At 48.5% G+C, this 13,570-nt stretch overlaps 1 protein-coding gene across 2 annotated transcripts in view; it reads right to left on the bottom strand.

Moving 5' to 3' along the window:
* WDR70 (WD repeat domain 70) overlaps positions 1 to 13,570 on the bottom strand; it is a 319,614-nt gene that overhangs the window by 116,842 nt on the left and 189,202 nt on the right. For both annotated transcript variants that reach the window (XM_073543960.1, XM_073543959.1), the window contains exon 13: positions 11,267 to 11,405. In XM_073543960.1, coding sequence (XP_073400061.1) covers positions 11,267 to 11,405 — 139 coding nt within the window. The remainder of the gene's footprint in view (positions 1 to 11,266; positions 11,406 to 13,570) is intronic.

The following is a 13,570-nucleotide window of genomic DNA, read 5'->3' as shown; positions in this document are numbered from 1 at the left end:
CTCTGGAGGACCCGGCGTGATCGTAGCTCATCTATTCCTCCGAGAACTGTAATACTTCAGCTCACCTGCGGGGTTGCTGTAGGAGAACTTAACACTTGCTTCCCAGTTCCTTTTCAGATCATTGGTGATCTGTAAACTAAAAGTCATAACCCTTTAAGAAAAACATGGCTGCTTTCTTCTAAAAAGAGCGTCACCCCCGTGCACCGATTGCATGTGGTACTACTATTTCATTGTCTATTTCACCTTTTTATTTTGAATATGATTGATGGATTTAATACTAAGGCTTTACTCACCGCTGTAGACCAGTATGGACACACACCCAGCTTTCCTACAGTCCTGAATGGCACAACATGAGCTGTATTACCGCCGGGCCTGATTTCTGCCACTACATGACACAGGGCCGTGTTCCCTTCCTAGGTTATAGCGGCATACCTTGGTCCGCAGCAGGTGCGGTGGCTTCTGTCCCAGGACGATAACACAATATGACCCTGAGATTATCGCCTGCCGGCACCAAGTGATCATGAAGCAGAGACGGGGAGGGGAAGGGTTTCGCAACCAAGGGTCGATTTACGTGTCAGCAGGACAGAGTTTGGCCCCCAGAATCGTTAATTCGGCGAAATGGCCCGTATTCGCTCTCATAAGGGCCAATCCAAGACCATTAACCCCCTAAGGTCTGACCACATCAGGATTGAGCAATTTTTACATCAATGCACTCAAACTTTATTTTCCCCATGACCTAGCCATACGAGGACTCGCTTTTTGGCAGGACTAATTGGCCAAAAATTGTGACACATTTTTCCCCAAAATTTTTGTATTCTCGCAAATCCTCGGCTTCTACAAATGTCGCCACTTACTGAGAAATGTGGCACAAATTACGCACAACTTTTTAAGCATGGTCGTACACCAGAAACCATCGAGAAGAGCGATGTGCCAAATGACAGGAGTGAATATACAATTTTAAGCAATTTGTGACTTTTTATGGCTGCGATATGAAAATCTTCATATTATTAAATGTGTGTATTTTGGGGCAAAAATAAATTTTGCAATTGGGTTCCATTAAAAATTTTGCACTGTTTTACCTTTGTTTCCATGCGCATTACTTACTGCAGAATGAGTAAACTGAGAATCCGTTAGTGAGCTTGTGCTGATGAAAAATGTATCATTCTTTTGTCTTTCTGACCTCCTTGGTGACTGCTTATGACTCAGACAACATCAAAGTCAGAAAGCTCAAAAAAACAAAAACAAACAGATCAATGAGTTACAAACTGCATGCCAGAAAGAGCTCTCTTATGGAGCCTCAGTTAACTCATTCTGCAGCCAGCAAGGTGAAAAGAAACAAAAGAGCCTAGTGTGGCGAAATTTTTTTAATAAAACCCAGTTGGACTTCAAGCCTAAAATACATGCATTTAAGTTAAAATTCTTACTCTTTATAGGAAATTAAAGGGATTTTCCAACTTTGGGGGCATTAATTACTTAAAAGCATGTATTTTTGGCTAAAAATGTTTGTCATTGGGTTTTATCAACATTTTTGTACAGTTTGTCTTCTATAGCCACTGTGTATTGATGGCTGCAAAATGAGTTAAACTGAGGATCGGAAAGTGAGCCCAAAAAAAAGGAAAGCTGAAATTATTTTATCGGGTTTTTTTTTTTTTTGAGCTCCTCTTGGTTGATTTATGACCACTGACCACATCAAAGTTGAATGTGCAGGAAAAAGAAAGAGGCTGAAAAAGCAAAATGTGCACACAGGGGGTGCGGGACCCCCATCGGTGGGCATCCGGGGGTTCGTCCTCCAGCAATCATATACCGTAAGTATTACCGATGATATTATGTCCTTTAATGCATGGTGTAAATTTACTGGTTGTGCTTTCTAGGAGTGTGAGCCGCATTGCAAAACTAAAACGGAGTAATAGTGCAAAAAGCCAAAAACTAAAAAAGAAGAAATATAAGAGCTCGGCATTTATTAGTTGTGGTCGGGCTGTAAATCTGAAAAACTGATCTCCATAAGAGCATGGCAATGGCAGCGCAGTGCAGCAGGGGGTGCCGGGCCAGGCAGCGGGTCGATGGCAAGCTACGAGCGAGCCCATTATGAGCGATCAATGCCGGCTGGACGCAGACTGACAGTTCTCCAGATCTTCAGTTTCCATGTGAGTGGAGGCCCCTCCATCCATTTACTAATAGACACAGTGCGGTCTGATGGCATCACATCGAGTGCTAACAGCAATCAAGGGAAGCCACGGTCAAGGTCACCCGGAGGCGCGTCCAGCACACATCGTCCGCATTCTACATTCTGCCCATCACCTCCCCTTAGACCTCGGCCTGTGTATCCCGATAGTATCCCATGGGGATGTTCACTGTGCAAAACGCTCCAAAACTCAGGAAAAAAGATGGTTACTCCAGTGCGCAAGGTAACCAACCACCTCATTCAGATTGCCATACGCAAGTTCTGATCATTACGGGGGCCTAGTCTCGGACTCCCACCGATCTTTAATTGTTCTGAGTGTGTGGCTGCATTAATTATATTGAAGGCTGGTGGCAGCATTAATTGTGTAGGAGTGGGTGGTAGCATTTAGAGATGGGCGGACCACAGGATGATTGGGCCCGGCCGAACAGTTAAAAAAAAAAAAAAGTTTGGGTATCAGAACAGTACCCGGACCCCATTCACTTGGGGGGCCTGAACATCCAGTGTTTGCCATGCTGTCATGTGCATGACAGAGCGGAAAACACTGCCTCTGATCAGCGGTAAAATCATTACCATCGATCAGACAGCCGCAGATCCCAGAGCCTGAAGCTGTGATTGGAGGTAAAACGTTTACCTCCGGTCACTGGTGTCGGCTGATGGGACTACTACTCCCATCAGCATACGCCTGATGCTGCTAATAATAGCGAGAGCAGGCGCGGCTGATGGGAGTATTCATCAGCCGACGCCTGAGCTCTAAATAAATAATTAAATGAAAAAACCGGTGCGGGTTCCACTGTACTTTTGATAACCAGCCAGGCAAAACTGAAAGCTGAGGGCTGCAGCTGTCAGCTTTAGGAAGGCTGGCTATCAAAAAAAAGAGGGGTCCCTATGCCTTTTTTTTATAAATTATTTAAATAAATGATTACAAAAACGGTGTGGGGTCCCTCGCATTTTTGGCAAGCAGTCAAGCTAAAGCAGACAGCTGGGGGTTGTTATTCTCAGGCTGGTAAGGGGCCATGGATATTGCCCCCCCAGCCTAAAAATAGCAGCCCGCAGCCACCCAGAAAAGGCGCAATTATTAGATGCGCCAATTCTAGTGCTTTGCCTGGCTCTTCCCACTTGCCCTGTTGCGGTGGCAAGTGGGGTTTATATCTATGGGGTTGATGTCACCATTATATTGTCAGGTGACATCAAGCCCACGGCTTACTAATGGAGAGTTGTCTATGACACACCTCTCCATTACTAATCCTGTAGTTATATGGTAAATAAAGACTCAGCCAGAATAAAAGTCTTTTATTTGAAATAAAACAAAACACACTTTTCCATTTTTATTTAAAAATCACAAAACACAGTTATACTCACTGTGAGGTAGCGCTGTCAATCAAGGTTGGGGGACACTCGCTTGGCAGCCACACAATTAGATCCAGCTCGGGTTTTCATAAGCCATAACAGTCCATGAGGTTTGTTTGTCATCATAAACCACAGCAATATAAACAGCATTACAGCATAGCGTCCATTATACAGGCTATTCAGCCTCATCCTTATCTCACCCACATCAGGGTTCCCACATGGCTGTCTCTCCAGGCTGCAGAAATCCACTTACTCCTCAGGGACTCTCAGACGCTGGCCGCCATTACACACACAGCCGCTCCACAGGCTGTTACTGAGGAGATCCTTCTCCTCATGGGACCTTCCAAACTGGACCAATCAGGTCCCAGCATTCACCCCTTGTGACCTACCCTGGCCAGCTTATATGGTCTGTAGCCACGCCCACTGGGTCACATGGCTATGACCTCATCACAGGTCCTTCACACACTTACAAAGCCTTTTACTATAGGCATTTTCAGACACACCCCTGGGTGGATTTGTAGGTAACCAGAACCCGCCCATCTCTTTAGCTACCTGAAGACTTCTCCCTTATACTTAGAAACAACACCTCAGCAATGATATTGCTGATCACACATACACAAGTCTCCATCTCAAAGCCACCCACTTTGAGATACATAACTATCCTTCAGGATTCTGCCACTCAACCGTTCTCTTGGGACATCCACACAGCGCCCCCTAGTGGACACAGTGGTCATTACACCACATACCCCGCCCCTCTGTTCAATCTTGTGGGGGTGAACACACAATCTTACACCAGGATCTCGAGACCGGGCACTCATTACACCTTGCCCCATAGGTTGAGAGAACCGTCTCCCTCTGTCATACGGCCTCATTTCTAAGTTAGGCCTCCCCCGCCCCCAACGGTCAAAATATCGGTCATTGTCTTTGACCCTCCAGTTGCAGTCTGTCTGCGTCATCAGACACTATTTAGTCACCACCCTCCTAGAGTGCGCTTCGTCACCTGACCGTTCTCCCACTGACCGGCTCTCCCGGTTGGTACGGTCATCAGTCTTAATCGGTCCTACTGTCTGGCCTGAGTCTCACCCATTCAGCATCTCACAGGAACTGCGGTCTCTCAGCCTTGCACGGCCCGTCGAAATGCCACTTGCTGACATTCTTTGGCCACCTGCCATGTCACTACTTGGAGGAACCCTTCGGGTCCTTACATCTTGGGTTGGAGGCGGCCGCCACCTGGTATTCCGTACTTCTTTACTAATTCACTGACGGTCCAGCCTCAACTGCTCAATTTCTTGCAGGTACCCCACTTGATACTCCACGAGCATCTGAAAGTCTCTCAGGCTCTCCATGGAGCCAACCACGATGATGGGAATTCTACCCACTTCACTGGATACCGGGTCTTCATTATCAGGAGGGATCCTCACCCTCACCACACCGGAGATATTCACGAGGTCTTGCATCACCTTCCCGGATCTTCCAATGATTCTCCCAATCAGAGCTTTGGGAACCGGAACCACGTCTTTCCACAAACCCAGCTGATCCATAGCCTCCCTGGCTAACTCCAGGCGTCGAGCAGCTTTCACATTACTCTGCCTGACCAACTGTTTGACGTGGAGACATTGCAAATGCATCTCTTTCAGGACAGCTACCCGGTTTGCTGTATCTTCTCCGGCGGATATTATCACTAACTGCCGCGTCTCAGGTGCCCAGTGCACCTCACACGCCTTGACCGCCTCTTTGAAAGCCTCATGTACACCTTCCTCCGCACAGGCTTCTTGCATGTCTTCTGGAACGTCAATTACAGACTGGAAGGTCGTGATCTTGCTCTCTTCCTGGACCGAAGGCTCTGGCTTTACCACGGACACTTCCCTCACTCCAGTTGCCCCGACCGGGTGACTGTCTTCTTCAGTTCTTAACTCATCAACTTCACACGATTGGATCACTTCATGACCCTTGGCTACTATGGCTACTGGCAGTTCTGTCTTATTATCACTCACGCTCACCCGCGGTAAGTCTTCGACCAATTTCTCCCGCAGAAGACTGTTAACTACTCCTCTGAATTCCTCCATCTCTTCCTTGAGGTTCTTGTTCACACTTTGCTAGGTGGACAGGTGACCTCTGAGCTCCAAGATCTCTTTCTTGAGCTCCTCGACCCTGTGCTCAGCCGTTTGTCTCAGGACTCTTTCTCGTTTGACATATTCATCCACCTCCTCTCTGAGGGCCTTATTCAGTCCTTGCCACGTTACCATGTGGCCTTTGAGCTCAGAGACTTCTTTCTCTAGCCCTTCTATTCTGTGCTCCCTTTCTTTCTCAGAGCCACAGTCACCCCCAGAGATTAAAGTCATCCCTCCAGTTACTCACTAACCGTGTGACTACTTCCGCCTTCTTATCCACCAGGTCAGCGCCAGTTTTGTCACGAGTTTCAGTCAGCACAGCACTAGATTCTGTCCTAGTGGCGGCTACTGGCAACAACACGTCACAGTCACACCACATCGTACGGTGAACCCCCAAGACACTCTCTATCCGTGTTTCAGCTCCGCTCTTTTTGTTTACCACACCATTCTCATTCACACTGTGGTACCCTTCAGGTGACATCAGGTCAGTAAATTCATCTGACGCAATTCTTTCTTTGGTCGCCCCTACGTCTGGCCTGTCCACGTTAGGAGGCGTCAGCGTCTTCGTATTGGTTAGTCCAACAGTAGGAACGTCTCCATCCTCGTACCATAGGTCATCCAACATGACAAAATCCCGGCCCCCCCTCCAAGGTATACACTAAGTCTGGTGGTATCCCGCCACCTTGGCACTCACTGCCTCCGGGCCCCTCAAACACCACTCTGTCTAGCACATAGTTCACCGTGACCCCATGTTTACAGCGAACCTGGGCCATTTTCTCAGTCAGACAGAAAGTGAGAGGAGTTCCTGCCAGAGTCACCTGACTCTTGGAGTCCAACCGTCCCGAGATTCCTTCCCGGTGCAGCATCACAGTACACACCTGCGGTCCGTCATGCTCCGGAAAGTATAACCCACACTCTGGAAACGACATACACGCACATTGCGGTTTCCCAGACATACCCACTGAGCCAACCAGTACTGCCATTTCTTCACACTCGGCCCCTTTCTGGACCACCACCCCAATTTGGGTCACCGCCCCCTCTGGGACTCCACCCCCTTTTGGGCTACTACCCCGATTTGGGTCACCGCCCCCTTTTGGGACTCCACCCCTTTTCAGGATCTCCCCATGTCCGTTATACCGGTCTTCTCAGACCACAGTTCACACCACACAGTTTATGTCTCTCACGATACCACACAAGTCCTTGCTGGCACCACCACAGCTCCTGCTGTCACCAATCACCGGCACCACCAGCTGCTGTTCACACACACAGCGGCTGGAGTCACTGCAGCTCCTGCTGCGCCGTCTTCGTGGACCCGCCGATCCACCGGAAGCCGCTTGTCACCTTCGTGACCCCACTGAGCCACATCAAGCCGCTTGTCACCTTCTTGACTCCCACTGAGCCACCGCAGGCTGAGTCGAGAAAAAAGAAGAAAAAACACACCACAAAAAACTCAAAAACTCACGTGTCCTGACTGTGTGCTATTCAGGATGCTCCTGTCTCCACCTGAGACCGTCCAACATACAGGGCGTACCGGGTGCGATTCAGGGAGCGACCCTCCTCCCAGGGTCTCCCCACACACCGGCCTCACCAGGTCCAGGGGCTCAGCGGGTGCTCTTCAGGACATCTGTCTCTGCCTGAGACTGCACAACACTTGCTCCTCACCAGGTCCAAGGTCACACCACGTGCTCCTGGGACCCGACTCTTCCCCCAGGGCTGACCCTCCAGGACCTTTCCTCACTGAACCCTCCAGTACACTGTCTTCCTCACTGACCCAGGTCAGTACCACACGAACACCTGTCCGATACCTGTGTCGGCCACACGGGTCACCGTTTTACTCATTGACCCAGGTCAGTACCACACGAACACCAGTCCGTTTCTCCTGTGTTGCCCACACAGGTTCTCCGCAGAGGCACCCTAGCAATCACCAGTCTCTTTCTCCTGGGGAAGCGGCCGCACTGGGCTCACCGATCTGGACAGTGCCTTACTCACTAGGTCACCCAACGGTTTTCCAGAACCACAGCCGGACAGTGGCTTCCCCACTTGCAGGTCGTCACAGGCTCTGCTCACACGTGGCTGGTCAGCAGCACATCACACGGCTTCCACAACCGTCAGCCCTCCTGGCTCAGCGTTGCTCTTTGCCACCTAATTTTGCAGTCCTTATCCGTTGCTCCCAGCAACAAGGCTTCACCACTGCCCATAACCTTCTCCACCAATTGTGAGGAAGCGCTGTCATTCATGGTTGGGGAACACTCGCTTGGCAGCCACACAATCAGATCCAGCTCGGGTTTTCATAAGCCATAACAGTCCATGAGGTTTATTTGTCATCATAAACCACAGCAATATAAACAGCATTACAGGATAGCGTCCATTATACAGGCTATTCAGCCTCATCCTTATCTCACCCACGTCAGGGTTCCCACATGGTTGTTTCTCCAGGCTGCAGAAATCCACTCACTCCTCAGGGACTCTCAGACGCTGGCCGCCATTACACACACAGCCGCTCCACAGACTGTTACTGAGGAGATCCTTCTCCTCATGGGACCTTCCAAACTGGACCAATCAGGTCCCAGCATTCACCCATTGTGACCTACCCTGGCCACCTTATATGGTCCGTAGCCACGCCCACTGGGTCACATGGCTATGACCTCATCACAGGTCCTTCACACACTTACAAAGCCTTTTACTATAGGCGTTTTCAGACACACCCCTGGGTGGATTTGTAGGTAATCAGAACCCGCCCATCTCTCTATACTTAGAAACAACACCTCAGCAATGATATTGCTGATCACACATACACAAGTCTTCATCTCAAAGCCACCCACTTTTAGATACATAACTATCCTTCAGGATTCTGCCACTCATCCGTTCTCTTGGGACATCCACACAGCGCCCCCTAGTGGACACAGTGGTCATTACACCACATCACCTAACGCCCATTCCAATGAAGAAGCCCTTGCCTCGTCGTGTAATAAAACAAAAATAAAAAACAACAAAATCCCTCACCTCTCCATCGTTCTGTCCCACGCCGTAATCCATCTGGGGATATCTGGGGATAAATAGCTTTCAATCTGGATGGTGCCAAGATGCCACCGTCCAGGCTGAGAACCACTGAGAAATGAGCTGCTGCGAGCGCAGCATCAGTGACATCAAGGTTACCTGAACTGCGGTGACCCCGGTGAGTTCAGCGCTAGCACAGTGAGAAAAAAATCTCACGGTGCAGTGGTGAGTTCACCGCAGTTCACAGGGAGAAATTTCTCCGGGCTCAGAACTGCACCGTGATACTTTTTCTCACAGTAGTAGCGCTGATCGTACCGAGGTCACTGCATTTCAGGGGCCTCTCAGCAATAAGCTGGGGACAGATTAGAAATGCACGCACTTTTTCTTTAAGAATCAGGAAGTGTAGGCACGGCCGCCCTAAGCATGCATCCAGGAAGTAGGCACAGCAAGCAGAGGACACAGAACTTACAGCATATAGCAAGCAGAGGACAGAGCACTCTCTGCAAGGTCTGGAGTGGTAAGTCGGTGTCCCTGCAAGGTGAGGGATGGGAAACCATACAGGGATGCCAGCAGTGATGTTACAGTAAGTTCCAGATTGGATCAGGGAAACGCAGCGGATGTTGTCTATATGGAATTTTCAAAGGCGTCTGATGCAGTGCCACACAAATGTTTGGTATATAAAACGAAAATAATACAACCAATGGGAATCATGTGTAACTGGGTGAACAATGGCTCAGTGATAGAAAACAAAGGGTGATTATTAATGGAACACAGTCAGATTGGGTCACAGGTAACAGTGGGGTACCACAGGGGTCAGTATTTTTAACATATTTATTATTGATTTTGTAGGGGTCATAAAGAGTAGAATTACAATACTTGTAGATGACACTAAGCTCTGCAGAGTAATCAGCACAGAGGAGGATAATTTAACAGAGGGGTTGGTTCTTTTTACACTTAAACCTGCGACGGTCTACATATAGAGGAAAGAAGGTTTAATGATAATCACAGCGGCAGATTCTTTATTGTAAAAGCAGTGAAACTATGGATTCTTTACAGTTCGAGCAATGAGACTATGGATTCTTTTCAGTTCGAGCAGTGAGACTATGGATTCTTTACAGATCGAGCAGTGAGGCTATGGATTCTTTATAGTACAAGCAGTGAAACTATGGAACTTTCTGCCACATGATATTGTAATGGTTGAGTCACTAAGAAAAAAAAAGAACAAGGAGGGCCCGGATGCCTTTCTTGCTATATATAACATTACAGGTTACGGGTACTATATTTTGTGATGTTGATCCAGGGAACTAGTCCAATTGCTCTATGTGAAGTCGGGAAGGAGTTTTTCCCCTTCTATGGGGTAATTATTATCTGCCTCATGGGGTTTTCCCTTCCTCAGGATTAACATGTTATGTTGTAGGTTGAACTCGATGAAGTTGTGTGCACTTTCAACAGAAACTATCGCTACAGTCGGCCATTACCTCCAGTGATCACGTGTCTGTAATACAAAAGGGGTTACAGTGACCAGAGGACAACCCTTTCGACTGTACTTAAGGTGGGTGTACGGGATACAAAGTGACAATCTCCCCTGGGTTTGGTAGTGCATGAAGTATATTGAGGAGGGGTGGCGGCATTACTTGTATTGCCAGTAGGTAGTTTTATTTTTTGGCGCTGAGTAAAGTTGGCAGTGTTAGTTGTATGTAGGTGGTAGCAAATCTGTACTGCGGGTGGTTCGCATGTAGAGTGGCGGCACTGACTGTCCGTTATATAGGTGGCGGCACTGACTGTCCGTTATATAGGTGGCGGCATTCACTTTATACTGTGTAGCAGCATTAATTGATTACTTGATGACCACAATGCCTGTACAGTGATTGTTAGCACTGACGGTGTGTAGGATGGCAAAATAAGCCGAATATATTATAGGCAGAACAAGACTGAGAAAAGTCGTGAAATGATGCGGATCATAGAAAATAGCAAAAAAACAAAAAACAAACCCCGATAAAATAGTTAAGGGAAAAAAATGGACTTCTCACTATTGACAGGTCCCCCCAGAAGAGATCTAGATATGGCTGCCTCAATAAAAGAAGCTAAAGCCGTTGGGTCAGCTCATAAAACAACAGGATTTTCTTCTGCGGCAACTTGAATGGTTCAATAAGGAGAAGATAGACAAGGAGAGGCCTATTTATGAAGGAATGTCAAACACGGATTGGAGATCCTTCAAACAATCCCTCCGAGCTTCCATTACCCACGAGGTTCACCGAAAGGCCAAACCCAACACCTGAATACAGAGAAGAGGAACTTTGTAGAAAAGTGCATCCAATGTTCTGTGGACGAGGCTCACAGCTGAGGGTCTGTCCTCATTTCACCAACCTAAAACCTCCTAAGATCCTATCAGAGCATTACGTGAAAGGTCAAGGGTCTAAAAGGGTAAAATGACCCCTCTCCGACACTGCAAGACTTCCACCTACTTAGGTAGAAATTCACCTTTTTTTGTAAGATGAAAATATCCAAAATATTATCATAAATCTGACCCAAAAGGAAGAAGCACAGCGCCCCCGGAGGGCAAAACCAGCGCTGAAAAGCCACGAGACGATGACATAAAGCGATATGGAATATGATATTATGAACTCACGGCTTCTGTGACAGAGATTTCATAAACTTTCTTGAAATCCACCATGTCGAAGAAGAAGAGTTTCCCGCTGCCTTCTCCTTTCTTAACTGACAGCCCAGTTATCAAGAGTTTGTCATCAGGGCTGAAACAGCAATCTGTCCTATAGGAAATAAAAAGAGAGAATGAATGAAGGCAAGAGATGAAGGAAGGTGGGAAGGAAGGCAAGAGATGAAGGAAGGTGGGAAGGAAGGCAAGAAATGAAGGAAGGTGGGAAGGAAGGCAAGAGGGAAGGGATGAAGGAAAGCAAGAGGGAAGGGATGAAGGAAGGAAGGCAAGAGGGAAGGGAAGAAGGAAGGTGGAAAGAATGGAAGGGATGAAGGAAGGTGGGAAGGAAGGCAAGAGGGAAGGGATGAAGGAGGGAAGGGAAGAAGGAAGGTGGAAAGAAAGGAAGGGATGAAGGAAGGTGGGAAGGAAGGCAAGAGGGAAGGGATGAAGGAAGGCAAGAGGGAAGGGATGAAGGAGGGAAGGGAAGAAGGAAGGTGGAAAGAAAGGAAGGGATGAAGGAAGGTGGGAAGGAAGGCAAGAAATGAAGGAAGGTGGGAAGGAAGGCAAGAGGGAAGGGATGAAGGAAGGCAAGAGGGAAGGGATGAAGGAAGGAAGGCAAAAGGGAAGGGAAGAAGGAAAGTGGAAAGAAAGGAAGGGATGAAGGAAGGTGGGAAGGAAGGCAAGAGGGAAGGGATGAAGGAAGGCAAGAGGGAAGGGATGAAGGAAGGAAGGCAAGAGGGAAGGGATGAAGGAAGGTGGAAAGAAAGGAAGGGATGAAGGAATATGGAAAGGAAGGCAAGAGATGAAGGAAGGTGGGAAGGAAGGCAAGAGATGAAGGAAGGTGGGAAGGAAGGCAAGAGATGAAGGAAGGTGGGAAGGAAGGCAAGAGATGAAGGAAGGTGGGAAGGAAGGCAAGAGGGAAGGGATGAAGGAAGGCATGAGGGAAGGGATGAAGGAAGGCAAGAGGGAAAGGATGAAGGAAGGCAAGAGGGAAAGGATGAAGGAAGGAAGGCAAGAGGGAAGGGAAGAAGGAAGGTGGAAAGAATGGAAGGGATGAAGGAAGGTGGGAAGGAAGGCAATAGGGAAGGGATGAAGGAGGGAAGGGAAGAAGGAAGGTGGAAAGAAAGGAAGGGATGAAGGAAGGTGGGAAGGAAGGCAAGAAATGAAGGAAGGTGGGAAGGAAGGCAAGAGGGAAGGGATGAAGGAAGGCAAGAGGGAAGGGATGAAGGAAGGAAGGCAAAAGGGAAGGGAAGAAGGAAGGTGGAAAGAAAGGAAGGGATGAAGGAAGGTGGGAAGGAAGGCAAGAGGGAAGGGATGAAGGAAGGCAAGAGGGAAGGGATGAAGGAAGGAAGGCAAGAGGGAAGTGATGAAGGAAGGTGGAAAGAAAGGAAGGGATGAAGGAATATGGAAAGGAAGGCAAGAGATGAAGGAAGGTGGGAAGGAAGGCAAGAGATGAAGGAAGGTGGGAAGGAAGGCAAGAGATGAAGGAAGGTGGGAAGGAAGGCAAGAGATGAAGGAAGGTGGGAAGGAAGGCAAGAGGGAAGGGATGAAGGAAGGCATGAGGGAAGGGATGAAGGAAGGCAAGAGGGAAAGGATGAAGGAAGGAAGGCAAGCGGGAAGGGAAGAAGGAAGGTGGAAAGAAAGGAAGGGATGAAGGAAGGTGGGAAGGAAGGCAAGAGGGAAGGTGGGAAGGAAGGCAAGAGGGAAGGGATGAAGGAAGGCAAGAGGGAAGGGATGAAGGAAGGAAGGCAAGAGGGAAGAAGGAAGGTGGAAAGGAAGGCAAGAGGGAAGGGATGAAGGAAGGCAAGAGGGAAGGGATGAAGGAGGGAAGGGAAGAAGGACGGTGGAAAGAAAGGAAGGGATGAAGGAAGGTGGGAAGGAAGGCAAGAGGGAAGGGATGAAGGAAGGCAAGAGGGAAGGGATGAAGGAAGGCAAGAGGGAAGGCATGAAGGAGGGAAGGGAAGAAGGAAGGTGGAAAGAAAGGAAGGGATGAAGGAAGGTGGGAAGGAAGGCAAGAAATGAAGGAAGGTGGGAAGGAAGGCAAGAGGGAAGGGATGAAGGAAGGCAAGAGGGAAGGGATGAAGGAAGGAAGGCAAGAGGGAAGGGAAGAAGGAAGGTGGAAAGAAAGGAAGGGATGAAGGAAGGTGGGAAGGAAGGCAAGAGGGAAGGGATGAAGGAAGGCAAGAGGGAAGGGATGAAGGAAGGAAGGCAAGAGGGAAGGGATGAAGGAAGGTGGAAAGAAAGGAAGGGATGAAGGAATGTGGAAAGGAAGGCAAGAGA

Source organism: Dendrobates tinctorius, unplaced genomic scaffold (assembly GCF_039654945.1).
Source record: "Dendrobates tinctorius isolate UK_male_01 unplaced genomic scaffold, ASM3965494v1 ptg000135l, whole genome shotgun sequence".
NCBI lineage: Eukaryota > Metazoa > Chordata > Amphibia > Anura > Dendrobatidae > Dendrobates > Dendrobates tinctorius.
This window is presented reverse-complemented; position numbering and strand designations above follow the sequence as displayed.